At 40.0% G+C, this 15442-nt stretch overlaps 2 protein-coding genes across 3 annotated transcripts in view; one reads left to right on the forward strand and one right to left on the reverse strand.

Moving 5' to 3' along the window:
- Nucleotides 1-8703: 8703 nt before the first annotated feature.
- On the forward strand, nucleotides 8704-11466 carry MAD2L1 (mitotic arrest deficient 2 like 1). The gene is made up of 5 exons (XM_027456891.3): nucleotides 8704-8847; nucleotides 9014-9160; nucleotides 9246-9366; nucleotides 9813-9916; nucleotides 10676-11466. Exons 1-5 carry the CDS (start codon nucleotides 8772-8774, stop codon nucleotides 10846-10848), a joined length of 621 nt encoding a protein of 206 aa, XP_027312692.1. The 5' UTR covers nucleotides 8704-8771; the 3' UTR covers nucleotides 10849-11466.
- Nucleotides 11467-12166: 700 nt separating this feature from the next.
- Nucleotides 12167-15442, reverse strand: part of RPL7L1 (ribosomal protein L7 like 1) — a 31724-nt gene continuing 28448 nt past the window's right edge. For both annotated transcript variants that reach the window (XM_072037500.1, XM_027456892.3), the window contains exons 3-7: nucleotides 14254-14417; nucleotides 13941-14078; nucleotides 13576-13685; nucleotides 13133-13345; nucleotides 12167-12891 (exon numbers count right to left, since the gene is read on the reverse strand). In XM_072037500.1, the coding sequence (XP_071893601.1) occupies nucleotides 13137-13345; nucleotides 13576-13685; nucleotides 13941-14078; nucleotides 14254-14417 (621 nt within the window). In that variant the 3' untranslated portion in view covers nucleotides 12167-12891; nucleotides 13133-13136. The remainder of the gene's footprint in view (nucleotides 12892-13132; nucleotides 13346-13575; nucleotides 13686-13940; nucleotides 14079-14253; nucleotides 14418-15442) is intronic.

Below are 15442 nucleotides of genomic sequence, written 5' to 3' on the forward strand. Positions count from 1 at the left end.
GTAAACACAATGCAAAATCAGCAAGGATAATGTGTAAAAGCCTGCAGGTCAGCACAGATTATTACAGCTTCTAAATTCATGTGCAACCTGGTTGGCCAACATGTGCCCAAGGATACAGCAAGGTTAAGGCAGCTCCGCAGTGGAAATCTAAACATCGATGTAATGCAAAACGCGTGTGTGGCAGTAACTGGAGACAGCCATTCACAGTGAGATAAAGCTTTTGGCAGAGAGAGTTCAGCAATCTGGTCACGCTGCTGAGTGGAAAGAGCTACGTGCAACTTCGGACACATTGAAGAGAGCACAAAAAGATGCAGGACATTTTACCTAGGAAATTAGCACAGGCAACAAGCAGACACGGTGAATCCACCTATAGCATTTTAGGAAATAATTCAAGTAATTAAAACAGGGGACATTTCTTTTTACAGCATGTAACCCTACATTTTACTACCATCGTTAAGGTGGCATGTCTTTATCATCATTTCATTAGTATAATTTTGTGGGGTTTAACATAGTTTACAATGAAAATTCATATAAATAAATGCATCGGTTGTTAAAAATAAAGATTAAAAGATATTTTCTGGCAAGAGTTTAATTTATAGCAGGGGATAGAGTAAGCTTGGATTTTACCATTGCTAAAAAGTTTATTCAAAGTGAAATTGTATGGAAAATAGAGTACGTGAAATACAAGATAACTGGGCAGCTGAACTGCAGTTCAGGACTATCTTTGCCAGGTCTGACCATTAAAACTCAATCTCTTCCTTCTCCCTCCTGTCTTCAAATGGATTTTCAATTCCCTTTTGTTCCACGGCACTGTTTCAACACATGGGACGGAGACTGTTGCCCAGTCAAACTAGCCTAACGCTTGATGCCAAGAACACTTTTCTGACCATGGGAGAAGAGGGTTTGAACCTCTTCTGGTTGCAGAAGTTACTGAACCTCAGTCTTCTCAATGCTAGATGACTGTTCTGATACTGCAGTGTTAAATGGGTGTAGGAATCATCACTATCGCATCCTTTCTACATATAAATAAATAAAAATAGAACCTCTCTATTCTTTAAAATATAAAGATGGCAGCGACTGACACACACCCCCAACTAGACGTTGCAGTACCTATGCTTGCAGGGTTTATAAGTCTTTTGTTGGAAACTTAGACCTAAAGTGATTAGCACGAGCTCATATAAAGTCCCTAACAAGAAAGAATGCAAATGAAACAGTGCTGAGTGCCAGCTGCAGAAACCATAAAGGGCGGTGTCACCTTGCAAAATATCGTACAGTCACACTGCACAGTCCCTGCAGAAAGCTTGTAACAAACCCAAAAACCACGGGCCAACATGTAGCTTAAGCAGACAGCACAACAAAGCAACGTCACCTCCCCTCGATGCAACTAGGTGGTCAGGTATTACCCAATGGCTTCCCCTCGTCAGGCAGAGGACCTGCATAATCCCTCTCTTGTTTTAACAGATTACATTGTACTTCTCCAATAACTCTAGTAACCTTGCATTTAATGAAAATATTTATGTTTATGATATTTATGATTTTTTTTTTATGCTTTGACAAATGTCAGATTATTCCTTAAGTTGCTGCTTCAATACATCCAAGTCCATGTCTGTGGACTTCTTCGTTAACATCTTTAAAGGCTTAAAGAAACTTAACAGATCAATGATGTGGCAAATCATTCAGCTAACATGGATCAAAGATCATAGAATCATTCAGCTACCACAAACAATGTAAGCTTTGCTGTAGCCCAATGAATTTTTCCAAGTTGAAATAGTGACCCGACTGTTGGAGCGACTATCTCCCCTCAATCTACCTATCACCTACCTCTGTCAGATTACAGCGAAGGACTAGCTCACCTTGAGCAATAATGCCTTGTTTTCGCTCAAATCAGATTTCCAGGAAGGGAGACTGTAGGGAACAATTAACATCAAACTGCTACTCACATTACTAAGCCATCTGGTTTCCATTTTTACGCTCCTAGCAACATCAGATCATGAGGTTTGGACGAGGCCATCCATTGTGCAGGAGACGTAGATAACTAGCATGAACTTTCAAATATTGTTCCAATCTTCTCCAGTTTTCTCTCCTAAAAACTTTGCCAGTACTGACTTACGCAACAAACAAGTGAATAAATAGCATGTCCTTTTGGGCTCATTAATGACTTATAAAATAAAATCATTTTATTCAGATTGTTCCAGCAAATCCTTTCTTCACTTGTTTTCCTGGCTACTTTGCAAGTGATCCCACAGTCTATCATTAAGTGATTTTTTTATTATTATTATTTTTAAAACAGCAAAGACAAACCCAAATAGTTTTCCCGTCTCATGTAGCAGCCTAGTTGAAAATGGATCAACGTTTCACCTCTAATAAAAAAATAAAGTATTTACTACTTTCTGACTGTCCTTAAAAATAAGTAAGAACATTTCATTTTCCATGTGATGTGTGATGAAGTGAGAGAAACAGGAGCCTATTTACAGTTAAAGCAGAGTTGTATAAATTTGATTTTGTGCCTGATGTGACCCATATCTAGTTCAGTGCTGTTCTTGTGAAAATACAACTTTAACTACTTTTAAGCTATTAATGTAAATACATAGGTATTGCCCAGATTTTCAGATAAAGGTACTTTTAAAAATCTGTCTCATTCATAGACAGTTCATGGTTCTTCTATTAACCAGAAGAGCAGGTGAATTCTGATGGAAACATCAAAGAAAGTTTATAAATCAGGCATCTGTCTCCATGCTACAGGATTAGACTTCCCAGGGAGCAAACTGAACTGAGAGGGACAGGTACCAAGGTTCATAAAATATTTCAGATAATGTCACTCTCATGACATACTGATGGTCTTGTTTGTTTGTTTGTTGTTTTGGTTGGTTTGCTGGGTCTGGTTTTTGAAGAAAGGCATACAAAATTTCCCAAAACATGAAAAAGGATAGCTTTACTGAAATAAACTACATTTGCTAAAAATTCTTCCTTCCATATGGTAATAGATAGCTTATTTAGAAAGCCATTCTCTTCCATTTTCATAAGCCGTTCACTACCTAAAAGAAAACTTTTGAAAATTTTAACATTCTGTCAACAGGGCACCTAACTTGCCTGATCTAATCTAAATGCAGAAAAAAATGCAGAGAGAGACTAATTTTCAAGAGGAAATGAAGGAATGATTCGTACTTTTGCTTCAGGTATTTCTAATGCTAACAATATGCCACTCACCATTTATTTGCCTTTTCAGTCATTATAACTCATAGGCATCATGTAACCTATGTTGTATTCCATGCAACACAATCGATTGAAAAAGTCCATCATGGTTATACATCAGAAATGACACAATAGAAAGCAATCACAAAATAACAATTATCATCAAACACATTGTAATCATGCACCAGTATCTTATCAAAAGTCCTTGTGATACTATCAAGGCACATTTACTATGCTAACCAATCTTCAGCACCCCTTTGCTCCTCAGTACTTGACGACACATTGACAGCCTAATTCTCTGTTGATGAGTCTGCTGTGGTGTTACAAAAGACCTGTTCTGAATTTAAAGCTAAATAGTGGTATACTAGCTTAATAAGTCTAAAATACCTGAGAACTCTGTAGCTGTCCATTAATTTCTACATATGTGAACTTCAGACATGAAAGGAGCTTAACATGAACTGGATTAACATTCATCTTTCAAATTATTAACCTTCTGGTGCATAATTGGGGATTTAGTAAAAAGCTGGATTCAGTAGACTTCATATTACCTGTTACCACTGTAACACAACATCATTGAGCACTATAAAGTTTTCGAGGCACAGAAAGTTCATTCAAGCTCTGCTATTACTGATTCTGAAACAGGATTCCTGTCTTCACTTGAAACCTTTAAAAATTATTATTTAGCAGTTAAATTTAGTTGCTTTAGTTGCTTTAGTGCAACAGCAACAAAAAGTAAACATTGAAAATACAACAAAAAGTGTTTTTATTGATAAACTATACATCTATACATTTAAAACTATACCAACAATATCTTAATGTTCTTGCTGGCATCTCAGAGGCTTGTCAGTGAACCATACATGTGCCCTAACACTTGGTGTCCAGAACAAGACTGACACGTTGTGGAAGAAGCTCTCACTCCATGTATTAAACGTGCCAAAAGCACCAGGTGGTAAACTGTGTTAGAAAGGGAAAAGCATTTGCACAGACAAAAAGACCTACATGTATGTACCTCTCACATCTCTCAGACAGGCAACCTACACATTTATGTTTAGGTTGGGTGAAAATGAAGGAAATTCACCTTCAACTTGCAGGATGTGGGCAGGGAAAAAAAAAAAAAAAAAAAAAAAAAAAAAAAGAACACAGACTTACTGAAAAAAAATCAAATTTGATTTCTGTCACTTTCATTTTTATTTTTGCATTTCAAGTTAAGGATTTCCTTCATTCTGGAACATGTTTTTAAAAACAGCAAAGAAATACATCTAAAACTTTCTAAACTGAACTACTTAACTACTGTAAAATGAACTTGCTGTAGTTTCAGAGTAAACTGAAAGGATGCAGATACCTTATGCTCCTGGTGCCATCTCCTGGTAGTGACGAGGTAAAATCACCAGAAGAATCAGTAATTATTTTCTAAGTACCCTTTAGAAAAACGTCAGGTCTCGGAGAGTGAGAGGAAGAACGTTGTTACACAGAAGTAGCTGTCAAAACCATAAGTTATTTTGCTTCATTCAAGCCAACTGTTGCTCTTACATTGGCTTAAATAAGGAAACATAACACTTCTCTAGTTTTCCAGGAGAAATAAGTTACCTGAATAAGTTTACTTTCAAAGTACATTCAGTATCACTGATAATGGTTAAGATGAAAAGTAATTTTACAGAGTTTTACACCATGTTAAAAACCCAAATGAAGAATTCCCTTTGAAAAGTCCACTCAGAGTAATTCTAGTGCAGCTTATTAGCTCACGCTGACTCATTTTAAAGTCAATTTCTTTTTAATATTTAAAATTCAGGACATTCTTTCCCAGTTGCATCACTCTTTCCTTGCTGTTGATGAAGAACTGCAGTATGGCTACTTGTAATAATATCCCATGCTTTACATTGTAAAAAAATAAAATAAAAAAATAAAAATAAATAAAAAATAAAAAAATAAAAAATAAAAAATAGCATTAGCCAACTTGAAAAGAATGTTATAAAGTTATTTTGACAGCTGACACCAAGTACCTGGACTTATCCTACAAACTTCAATGCTACGAAGACTGTTTGTTGAAACTTGACCGCCACCAATAAAAAAAATGAAACAACTTGAGCTTGGTAATAAAATGCCTGTCAAAAAGCGCAGTATTTTACATTAATTCTAGAGTTAGCTCCAGGTAATAACAATCACAAAAGGAATCCTGGATGAAAGCTGTGAAGACACAATGGACCGCAGTAAAATTAAGTAAGCTGAAGATTTTAGCAGGTTTTAAAATAACTCCTAGATAAAGGAACAGTGGTGGTAGGTGGCCTGCTCTATGCCCAGGGAGCACTTCTGGAAACCAACCAATGTCACTCCCTCCCGCAGCACAGAGAACTAAACAGCTGAAATAGAAAAGTTGAAATAGAAAAGTAACAATTTCACCAAAAATCATGGAAGTTCAGCCAGCTGAGAAGGACTTCAGCCCACTGTGGGATAAGACAGCATCCAGCACATGATGTAAAAATACCACAAGCTGGACTGAGTACGGAAGGGAGCAAAACGTCTAACCTGCAGAACAAGAATGAGCTCAACACTGCCCTGAATTTTAAGCACTCAAAACTAGTGATGGGTAGAATTACAAACCCCTAAGGGGAACCAAAGCAATGCTCAGAAAATAGGATGGAATAAGGCAAAAGGGCTAGCTGTATCTGTGGGCTAGCGAGTAGAGTATCTCCTGAAGTGAGCGAGAAGACACCTCAGAAGAGGCTAAGATCTCGGAGAACGGGAAAGCACTAAGGCTTTGTTAAGGTAAGCTTTTCTTCCTCTGCACAGGAAAAAATGGATTTACTGAGGCTTAATATGATAATTTGTTAATGTGATAAGAGGGCTCTTGTAACAAATGGAATTTTTATTTTAACAAACCATTTTACTACCCTGACCATATCACCCTGAGGTGGGAAAAAAATAAAATAATAAAATAAAATAAAATAAAATAAAATAAAATAAAATAAAATAAAATAAAATAAAATAAAATAAAATAAAATAAAATAAAATAAAATAAAATAAAATAAAATAAAATAAAATAAAAGTGGATTATTTCTTCTAGTCTGCTGAATGACTACAGGAGTGTGACTAGGGTTGCCTTAAAAAAAAAAGAAGTGAAGGAATAGCAGTGATCTGGATTGTCACAGGTTTACTGACAATTGCCATGGGGAAGCAATCATTAAATGCTGCAGAAAAAAACAAGATAAATAGGGGACATTTCCTTCCACAGAAAGAGAAAAAAAATCTGTCATAACATCAAGCTATAATTTAGAAATAGAGCAATGAATGAAGAAACATAAGAGAACCAAATTAAATGCAACTGGGATTTCACATTCCTTATGAAAATTAAGGCTTTAGCATGAGATAATTAAAGCAAGGATAGCCAACTCATGATGTGCCAGAACATATAACTCAGCCTGTCATCTTCATTCCTGAGAGTCCCTCCGAGCTGGTCAGGAAGCAGGCTGTCAGCCACACAAACCATTCACTAACCCACGGCAGTCTCCCTGCTGTTCTCCTCTGTGAGAGCCCCGCAGCCTCCCGGAGGTGCCCTAATCAGAAGCAACACAATCATCGTTGCATGGAGCACGCTCATTCATTCAGTACTACGACAAAAGGACTTCAGTGCATACATCCCCAGCACACCATGGTGTGCTCTGATGTGGCCACCAGGCTCAGTTGAAGCAATGACTACAGCTCTAGATACATGATGGTGAGCACGCATCCCGTAAGTGCCTCTGTTGGGGGATTTTGGCTTGACCTGGCAGAAAAGCTGAGTGACACTGACCTAAAAGAGTCGAAGAAAATGAAGACAAGTGTTGTGGAGATTAGAACTTGTAATAGAAAAACAAAGATGAGATAATGAGGGAACACAAAATGAAAAACAGCACACATACTGTCACATTACTAAATCTTTATGCAAGTGAACTACTGGCAGAGGGAAGGACAGGAACATCTTGCTGACATGAGGACAAAATAGAGGTGAAGATGAAGAAACAAAGGTTAAGAAAAAGAAAGATGCTACCTTGTGGACTAAAAAGACTGAAGTTTTTAAAACTAATGAATTGGCCATATAAAAAGTAGTATATGTTAAAAGACAAAGGAAAATATTAGGAGCGTTGTACTGCAAAAAGTTCAGAAGTATTGAAAATATGCGGTTCCTACCATTAGATTACATTTACAGTACGTATAAGAAATTAAAAGAGAAGTAGTGGCACATTATAAAAGGGAAAAGTATTTCCCTAAGGAGACAGAAAAATTAAAATTGCAACATGCAAAGGGTTTTTCTTGGCATGGGAGCAAGGTACAATTAAGTCTGTTGTTGATAGGCATATTTGCACGGTCACATCAACAACAGATCTTCAAGCCTTCTATACCGGAACACAGCGAAACAAATTTGTGGAAAATCAAATCAGTTAATTGCAGTGGGAGACTTAAGAATCCAACAGAGCTATATTTAGCTGAATTTTGCTTCTAGGAGCATTGGGGTTCATTCATTTTTTTGTTTGGGTGGTTTGTTGTTTTTGGTTTTGGTTTTCCCATTTGTTTTTTGACAGTAACAAGCCAGTTGGAGGAGAAACGTGAAATATTGATCAAAAACTCTACTATGCTTGCCTGTCCTCATGCAACAGTGCTTTCAAGCTCTTATTTCTATCACAACAAGTAAACAGCCCTTCAGAAACCGCTGAGGGGGCAAAATGTATGAAAAGCCAAGGAGGTAAAAAAGGGTTCTAAGGCCATTTTGATATAGGGTAATATAACGCACAAGGTGGGTAGTAAAACAGCAAACTAACTTCTGAAGGCCAGGCTTAGCATGAACAATGCTGCCATAGGGTGAATAATGCTTACCATAGGCTTTGAAACACACTATACTTAATCAGAAAATATTCTATTCAGAAGACTAATGTGTAACACAGTCACTAGTGATCAAAGCCCTGAATAAAGTTCTCTGGATTAATAAAACAATTACACCCTTTCAGAATTTCCAGCACACGAGCAGGACCATATTGTGCATTTTAATCACAGCAGCAGCACAAACCCCAAAACAAACCGTATTTCCTGTCAGAGTGAACACTGGAACCAAAATATAGTCTTGGCTTTTGAGAAAAATACTTTGCTGTGACAAAATAAGCAACCACGCTAGTGACTCGCTCTTTGAGCACCTAGCCTATGTAAGGACCATATAGGACCATAAGGACCAGATAGGCAATTCCCCCTCCGTGAGTTACCCATTGCCGCTTTGACCCTACGGAACTAAGAACCCTTCCCTCAGGGGGCGGTTCGGATCGAACACCCACCGACCCCACAGCACCCAAAACTCGTGAGACGCTTAAACGGGAATAAACGATTTTATTCTGCGCCCGACAGCCCCTTATAGTGAGGACGGTGAAGATCCCCCCCCAATTCCGTGAGGAGACCGCGCTGCCCGCCAACGGCCGCCCGCTAACGGCCGCCCCGCGCGCAGGCGCCGTGCAGCCGCGGGGCGGGAGGGGGGGGGGGCGCGGCCGCGGCACCGCGCCTGCGCGGGGGGGGCGGGGCCGCGATTCGAAGCGGGCGGCGGGGAGCGGGCGGGCGGCCCCATGGCCAGGCAGGCGGTGCGGGAGCAGCAGGGTATCACCCTGCGGGGCAGCGCAGAGATCGTCGCCGAGTTCTTCTGTGAGGGGCTAAGGGGCTGCGTGGGGGGGTGTGTGGAGGGAGGAGGAGGAGGAGGGAGTGGGGAGGAAGGCAGCCCGCTCGCCCCCGTGCTGCGACGCGAAATGGCGGCCGGTGGGGGGGGGGGCGCGGGGTCTGCCGCCTCATGTCGCCTCATGTCGCCCCCCAGCCTATGGGATCAACAGCATCCTGTACCAGCGGGGCATCTACCCCCCCGAGACCTTCACCCGCGTCCAGAAGTACGGGCTCACCCTGCTGGTCACCACCGACCCCGAGCTGAAGAACTACCTCAACAACGTGGTGGAGCAGATGAAAGGTGCCCGGGGGGGGGGGGATGGAGGCGCAGAGCCGCTGCCTGGGCTCGGCGCCGCCGCTAACTGTGCCCGGGCTGCTTCTTTCAGAGTGGCTCTGCAAGTGCCTGGTGCAGCGCCTGGTGGTGGTCATCTCCAGCATCGAAAGCAACGAGGTTCTGGAGCGGTGGCAGTTCGACATAGAGTGCGACAAAACTGCCAAGGACGAGACGTGAGTAAGGGTGTGCCTCTGGGCCTGGCTGTGGAGCAGGCACCGGGCGATGGCCCTGTGCATCAGCACCGTCCTGCCTCCTCTGAGCAGCTGTCACAGCTTTGTCTCAATAAGAGCAGGGAAGGTGCTCTGTCAAACCTAAAATCCTGTGTAACTGATGTGGCTTGAAGAACAGCTTTTCTCCTGTTGTTCTGCCAAAACTTTCTCATCCATTCCAGACTGAAAATAAATCATAGTGTTCCTTAAAAATACTGTGAAGTTTCACAAACAAAAACAAAGTAAAGCTGACAGTGTAAAGCCTGTTTACCTAAGGCTTCAAAGAATGCCCCTCCTCTGCAGGACTACAGCAAACAAACCACCAGCAGCTTAGCAGAACTGCATTTAAAGAAAGCTGTTCTTACTGTAGGTTGAAATTTGCTCTCTTAATAATTTTCCTATTTTTCCAGTGTACCCCGAGAAAAATCTCAGAAAGCTATTCAGGATGAAATTCGGTCTGTTATCAGACAGATAACTGCCACAGTAACTTTTCTGCCTCTGTTGGAAACTGCCTGTGAGTATTCACATCTTCTTTGAAACAATCAAACATTTTCAAAAAGCCTGAACAGCTTTTTCCATTGTAGAAAATGTTTTTGGCTATTCTTGGTTTTGGGTTTTCTTATTACTTGAAGTGTCATATAACATTGCATTTGAGAGCATTAGGTTTTGTCAGACTGAGATCATCTACAAGTGTGTACAGCGTGGAAGCAGTGTGTCAGGTGAAATACTCTGCACAGTAGTGAAAGTAATTTGTAATGTACATACTGCGCTCTAACTCTCATTGAAGAACTTGGAACAACTTCATTAGAAGATGTTAGCAGTACTTTCTCCAAAAACTACCTGAAGCTCTTTTTGTCAAAATGTTACAGTTCAAGGTGACCTAACTAGCTGGATGAAACTAAATATACTCCGAGGAACATAATTTTCATAAATAAAATGTTTTGTGATTACAGCTGTGGACAGACTCATAAATGCTAAGCATTGAGATCACCTGAACTAAGTGCCATGTACAGCCCAGCTCACGGTGTTGCAACACACTTCAAAACAAAAAATTGCATCATACTCATTTCAGGAGAAAAGTAAGATGGCTGTGCACGTGAATGTTAACCAGGACTATTTTTTATGCTTTAATTGTTCTTTCTTTCTCCATGAATAGTGTCAGCGTAACTTCTGATATCGTTGGCATGTCTCAAATCCTAGAAGAGTCACTAACGTCAAACATGGCATCTTCCTGTGTGTGTATAACTGTTAATCTGTTTCCTCTTGCTTTCAGGTGCCTTTGACTTGTTGATTTACACTGATAAAGATATGGCTGTGCCAGAAAAGTGGGAAGAGTCAGGACCACAATTCATTGCCAATTCAGAAGAGGTTCGCCTTCGTTCCTTCACTACCACGATCCACAAAGTAAATAGTATGGTAGCTTACAAAAAGGATTCTTTTCCCTGAGACAGGGGTTCTTGTACATATCTTGTCATCTTGTATAGTTTCTGTTTGTAGTGCAGCTATTATGAACACACCATTGCTCTTGCTGAAGTGTGGTACAGAAAAAAGGCAAAGCGTGTCTGATAATGTGGTGTAACACTAGACGATGCTGGCATTGTATAAAGAGGTCTAAATAAGGTGTTCATAATGGTAGGCAAATCCTTACTTAACTGAACATACCAAAGTAATGGTGTGCTAAGCTGTCCAGAATTCACTGCCAATAATGCTCGAGTCTAGGATTAGTTGGTAGAATTCAGATCGTGTATAAACTGCATTCTATTAGCAGACTGACATTAAAATTCTTGCTCCTGACATGCCAGTCTTTCACATAAAGCTGTTCCTATTACCAGGAATAATCCAAAACTAATCAAGACCAATTCTGAAGTGATGTGTACCTCTTTACAATAAAAGCAGCTGTTTATCAGAAAAAGCTCAAATATGTGAAGCCTTGTATGGGGGGCCTCTGTTCTTCTGGGAAGTGCTGTTCTGCTTCAGCGTATGTCTTTTTTTTAAATGTCTGTCAAACATTTTCTATGTTTGTATTCTTGTTTTATGGAATAAAACTTGATTTTTTAAGTCAGACACTGTAGTAATTTAGATGTTTCTATGAACTGTAGCTCTCACCTGTCAAGCAGTAACCTAAAGGCATGCCTACTTATGAAAAAACCACAAACCTCAAGTTACCTTACCCCTTTCCTGAGTCACAAAAAGTGCTATCTAGTCAATATGAAATCCATTACTTACAGTTTCCCTCTACTTGAGTCTTCAAGTAGCAGTATGCCACAACACCTAATAGTTAAGCAGTGTTGCCTTTCAAATGGGTTCATGTATCCTTCATGTTTCGATATCCCTAGTATATTCTAACATTGATAAAACTTTTGTACGCTTACTTTATCTTCACCAGACTTCCCATACCTGTAAGTGTTCAAGAGCTGTCTGGACAGGGCCCTCAGTTATGTGCTTTAACTTTCAGTTAGCCCTGAGCAGGTCAGGCAGTTGGACTACATGACCTGGGAAGGTCTCCTCCAGCTGAACTATTGTGTTCACTTCAGCCAGAGTATTAACATCCATCTAGAAGATTCAAAGTACTTCCACTGTTACTCTGAAAGTAAGGCAAGCCTCTTGCAAGCTGAGAAGCATGTTTAACAGAGATGGTTACTGGGTAGTCACAGAGCTCTCTCTTTGTACATGGCATACTTTCAGAACTCCCTCTAGCCACAGTTGAGTTACTTATCCATTTAAGCAGTTATAAATCAATCAGAGCACAAGTGGTATAACAATATCATTTTAAGAGTTTATTTAAAAAAACTGAATAGTTTTGTAATACAGCTGTGAAGTATGCATACGGGCTTTCCTACCAGAGAATATTTATCTCTAGCAGTTCCTATCTAGCACAGCTGCAAAGACTTCTTACATCAGTATGGCAAAATCATGGATTTTAAAATAAATACAATCTAGCTGCTGCAAGAAGTTACACTGTTCCCTGTGGTAACAGAGGAGTAAAGTCTAGTGTTTTCCTCTGCCTGTCAGCAACAACCTGCTGACTGCACTACCCATCTACAAGGAGGTGCACTTCAACAGCAAGAACAATTTCAAGCACTTCTTCCCTTGGGAAGGACTGGACGAAAGCACTGGGTGCAAGTCATTTGTAACAAGTTTATATAAGGAAGTGACAACCCATGCTTTATAGTAAAGGTATTATTCAGGATGTAATTGGTACGGAGTCAGCAGGAAGGAATATATAAAAAAAATAAAACCCCTTCTTTTACAGATAGCAAAGCCAGATTGCTCCAGGAAGTTCAAGTCACTTTTTTCTTGCACCAAATACAGTTTCTCTTCTTCCTCAAGAAGGACCAGCCCAAAATGTATCTCCATCATCATCTATATTTATTTTTTAAGAGGCAGCAAGAGTCAACAGATGTAGCAGATCACTGGAGAGAGTCAAGGTCTGTGAAAATTACATGTGAAGACGAACAGGTTCTCAATCCTGATGTTTTCACAAAGACTCTGCAGAACAAGAAAGAAAAATAAAATTAAGTCCCTTTAGTCGCTAATGAAATCTCCCAATAGTCAAGAATTTATGGAGGAATCCATCAGGATTTGCCAATACCTAATGTGACACACAGTCTTCACTATTTGACCTTGACAGTCACTTCTGTAGAGTGACCTGGTGACAGTACAGTTATTCTTAGGAAGACAGATAAAAGGTAACGTAGTATTTAGAAGTTAGACTACAGACATTCCTCACCTGTCTAGTTCAGCTGACGTATAAGCTGGTTGATTCCTTCACCTCTGCAGCCAGGCTTACCGATTTCCTTCAGGAAACCCACTTTATTTCGTGCAGCATGGCGGGCCACTGACAGATGGAAAGGCCACAGAAACTCTGTGACATTTCTGAAATACCTCCCAGCTGAATAGATTTCATGAATAAGGTCTTCCAGGCAAATAATACCAAAGTTCCCTGCAAGGAAAAAAAATAAATAAAACGAAATGAACAAAAACACATACCACACACACAGGGGCACATCTCATGTGTGTGGTATTATCTTTATTCACATTATCCAAGGACTGCAGTCTTACACATGCAAGTCTTGCAGAATTTGTCTCCCTCCCTTCCCTCAAGTCAGAATGCAAACTCTCAGCACCCCCTTCTCCCCTTGATTCACTTCATTTTCTTGTCTTCTTCCTCACCTAAATGTTCCTCTATCAGCATATTGTCTGTCAGAGGTACCTTCTTCTTGTTAACAATTGCTTGGCCCCGTTTCAGGATAAGCTCTCGTACAGACTTCAGGTTAGGGTATCTGTATAAAAACAGAAATCAGATTCCATACTGGAGAGATAGGATGCAGCAGAAAGTCCCATTCTAATTCTTTGTACTTAAGTAGGAAAGTAACCATTATACGTTTGCAAAGATGAAAAGGAACAAGATTTAAATGTAAAGTTGTCAAAGACCACTACTGGCCAATCTAGCTATAGATTTGTGACAGCACATGAAACATGAGAAAGATGTGATGTTTACACACAACCTGCTATGAAATCCTGTGAATAGTACCTACCCCCATGCCACGTAAGGTTCCACAATCCGCAGCATCTTCAGCGTTAATGGAGACAGTTTAACAAATGTTCCACTGAAAATTTTTCTCAGCCGCAGCAACTCGATCACTCTCCTTACCTTCACACTCACTCCCCTAATCCTGAATCAGGAAAAAAATACTAACAGTTACCATATTCTTTAATACAGCACCAAACGGCCCCAGGTTACTTGCACAGAGACCCGTCTGGCTTGATCACACTCCCTTTGCTTAGAAAGGATGTGACAGTTACAAACAGCAGCAATAATAAAGATAAGGAGTAACAAAGACTTCTTACTCTGCAATCCGCACAACAAAGGCTAGTTTGTGCTCCTTAGGCAGAGCCACCTGTCCAGGTTTCTGCTCCATGCGCCTCAGCCGGACCTCGTCTCGGTGTTTGCGCCATGAATCTCGAAGAAAAATCTCAAGGCGCTTAAACTGGATTTGTTTCCCCTTCTGGTACTAAAGACAAAAGAATAAGAAACGATTACCCTTCCCAACAATCTTAGAAGCTACCATCTCAAAGGCCAGATGAAATTTGGAACTTCACGAACTATGCTCTTACATTCTTGAAGGCAGTAAAAAGAAAATAGATTTGAAAATCCAAGCCCAAATGATACAGTATTGAGGGACAACATGCAAAGTTATAAACTTTAAGCAGCTAGCTGTAGCTTCCAGTGAACATGGGAGTTCATGAACAGTTCCTGAACAGCGAACAGTCCAGTGAACATGGGAGTTCTTTCAACAGAGTAAGTTAGCAATGAGACAGAGCAAGACCAAGAATGCTTCCAGTTACAGGAGAAATTAAATGGACACAGCCACATACACAGCTCAGTTAGTCACCTGGAAAGCCAGAAACAGCATGTCTGGATAAAACAGATGATAAAGTAATAGTCCACTATGAGTCAAAGTAACCATCAAAAATAAATTAACTTTTAATTCCTTTTCTATAAAGGTACACATGCAAGAAAGGAGAAAGAAGCATTCAATTGAGCATTACTAATTTAAACACAGAAAGCCCAGCTCACTTGAAAAAAACCTTTTCAGAATTGTAAGAAGAGAGAAAGCATATTTCTTTTTAATTTAAAATATATTTAAATGTCTATGCTTAGTTCAGGATCACATACATCCACCTAAATTACAGTGCTTCCTCATATAAGGAGGTGCAAGTACTTAGCATTTACCTAAAGAATTTAGCCAATAACATACCTAAAATATTTTACACACTTTCGAATTAAAGAGTATAGCGGTGCATGTCTTTAGTTCTACTTCGCACCGTAAGTCACCTGTGAAATTAGTTCAGATTTTCAGAGCAGGCAGAGGCTTGATCAGACACATTATTAGGGTGTTTTCTCAAACGAGAATCTTGAAAGGGGGATATTGAGCGTTATTAGTTTGGCTTCCACTTCCACTCTGGGAATACAGCAGGCCTTTCACGTATGTAACAGGACATACACAGTAGATAGCACAGCACAGAAGTTTTACAC

Source organism: Anas platyrhynchos, chromosome 4 (assembly GCF_047663525.1).
Source record: "Anas platyrhynchos isolate ZD024472 breed Pekin duck chromosome 4, IASCAAS_PekinDuck_T2T, whole genome shotgun sequence".
Classification (NCBI taxonomy): Eukaryota; Metazoa; Chordata; class Aves; order Anseriformes; family Anatidae; genus Anas; species Anas platyrhynchos.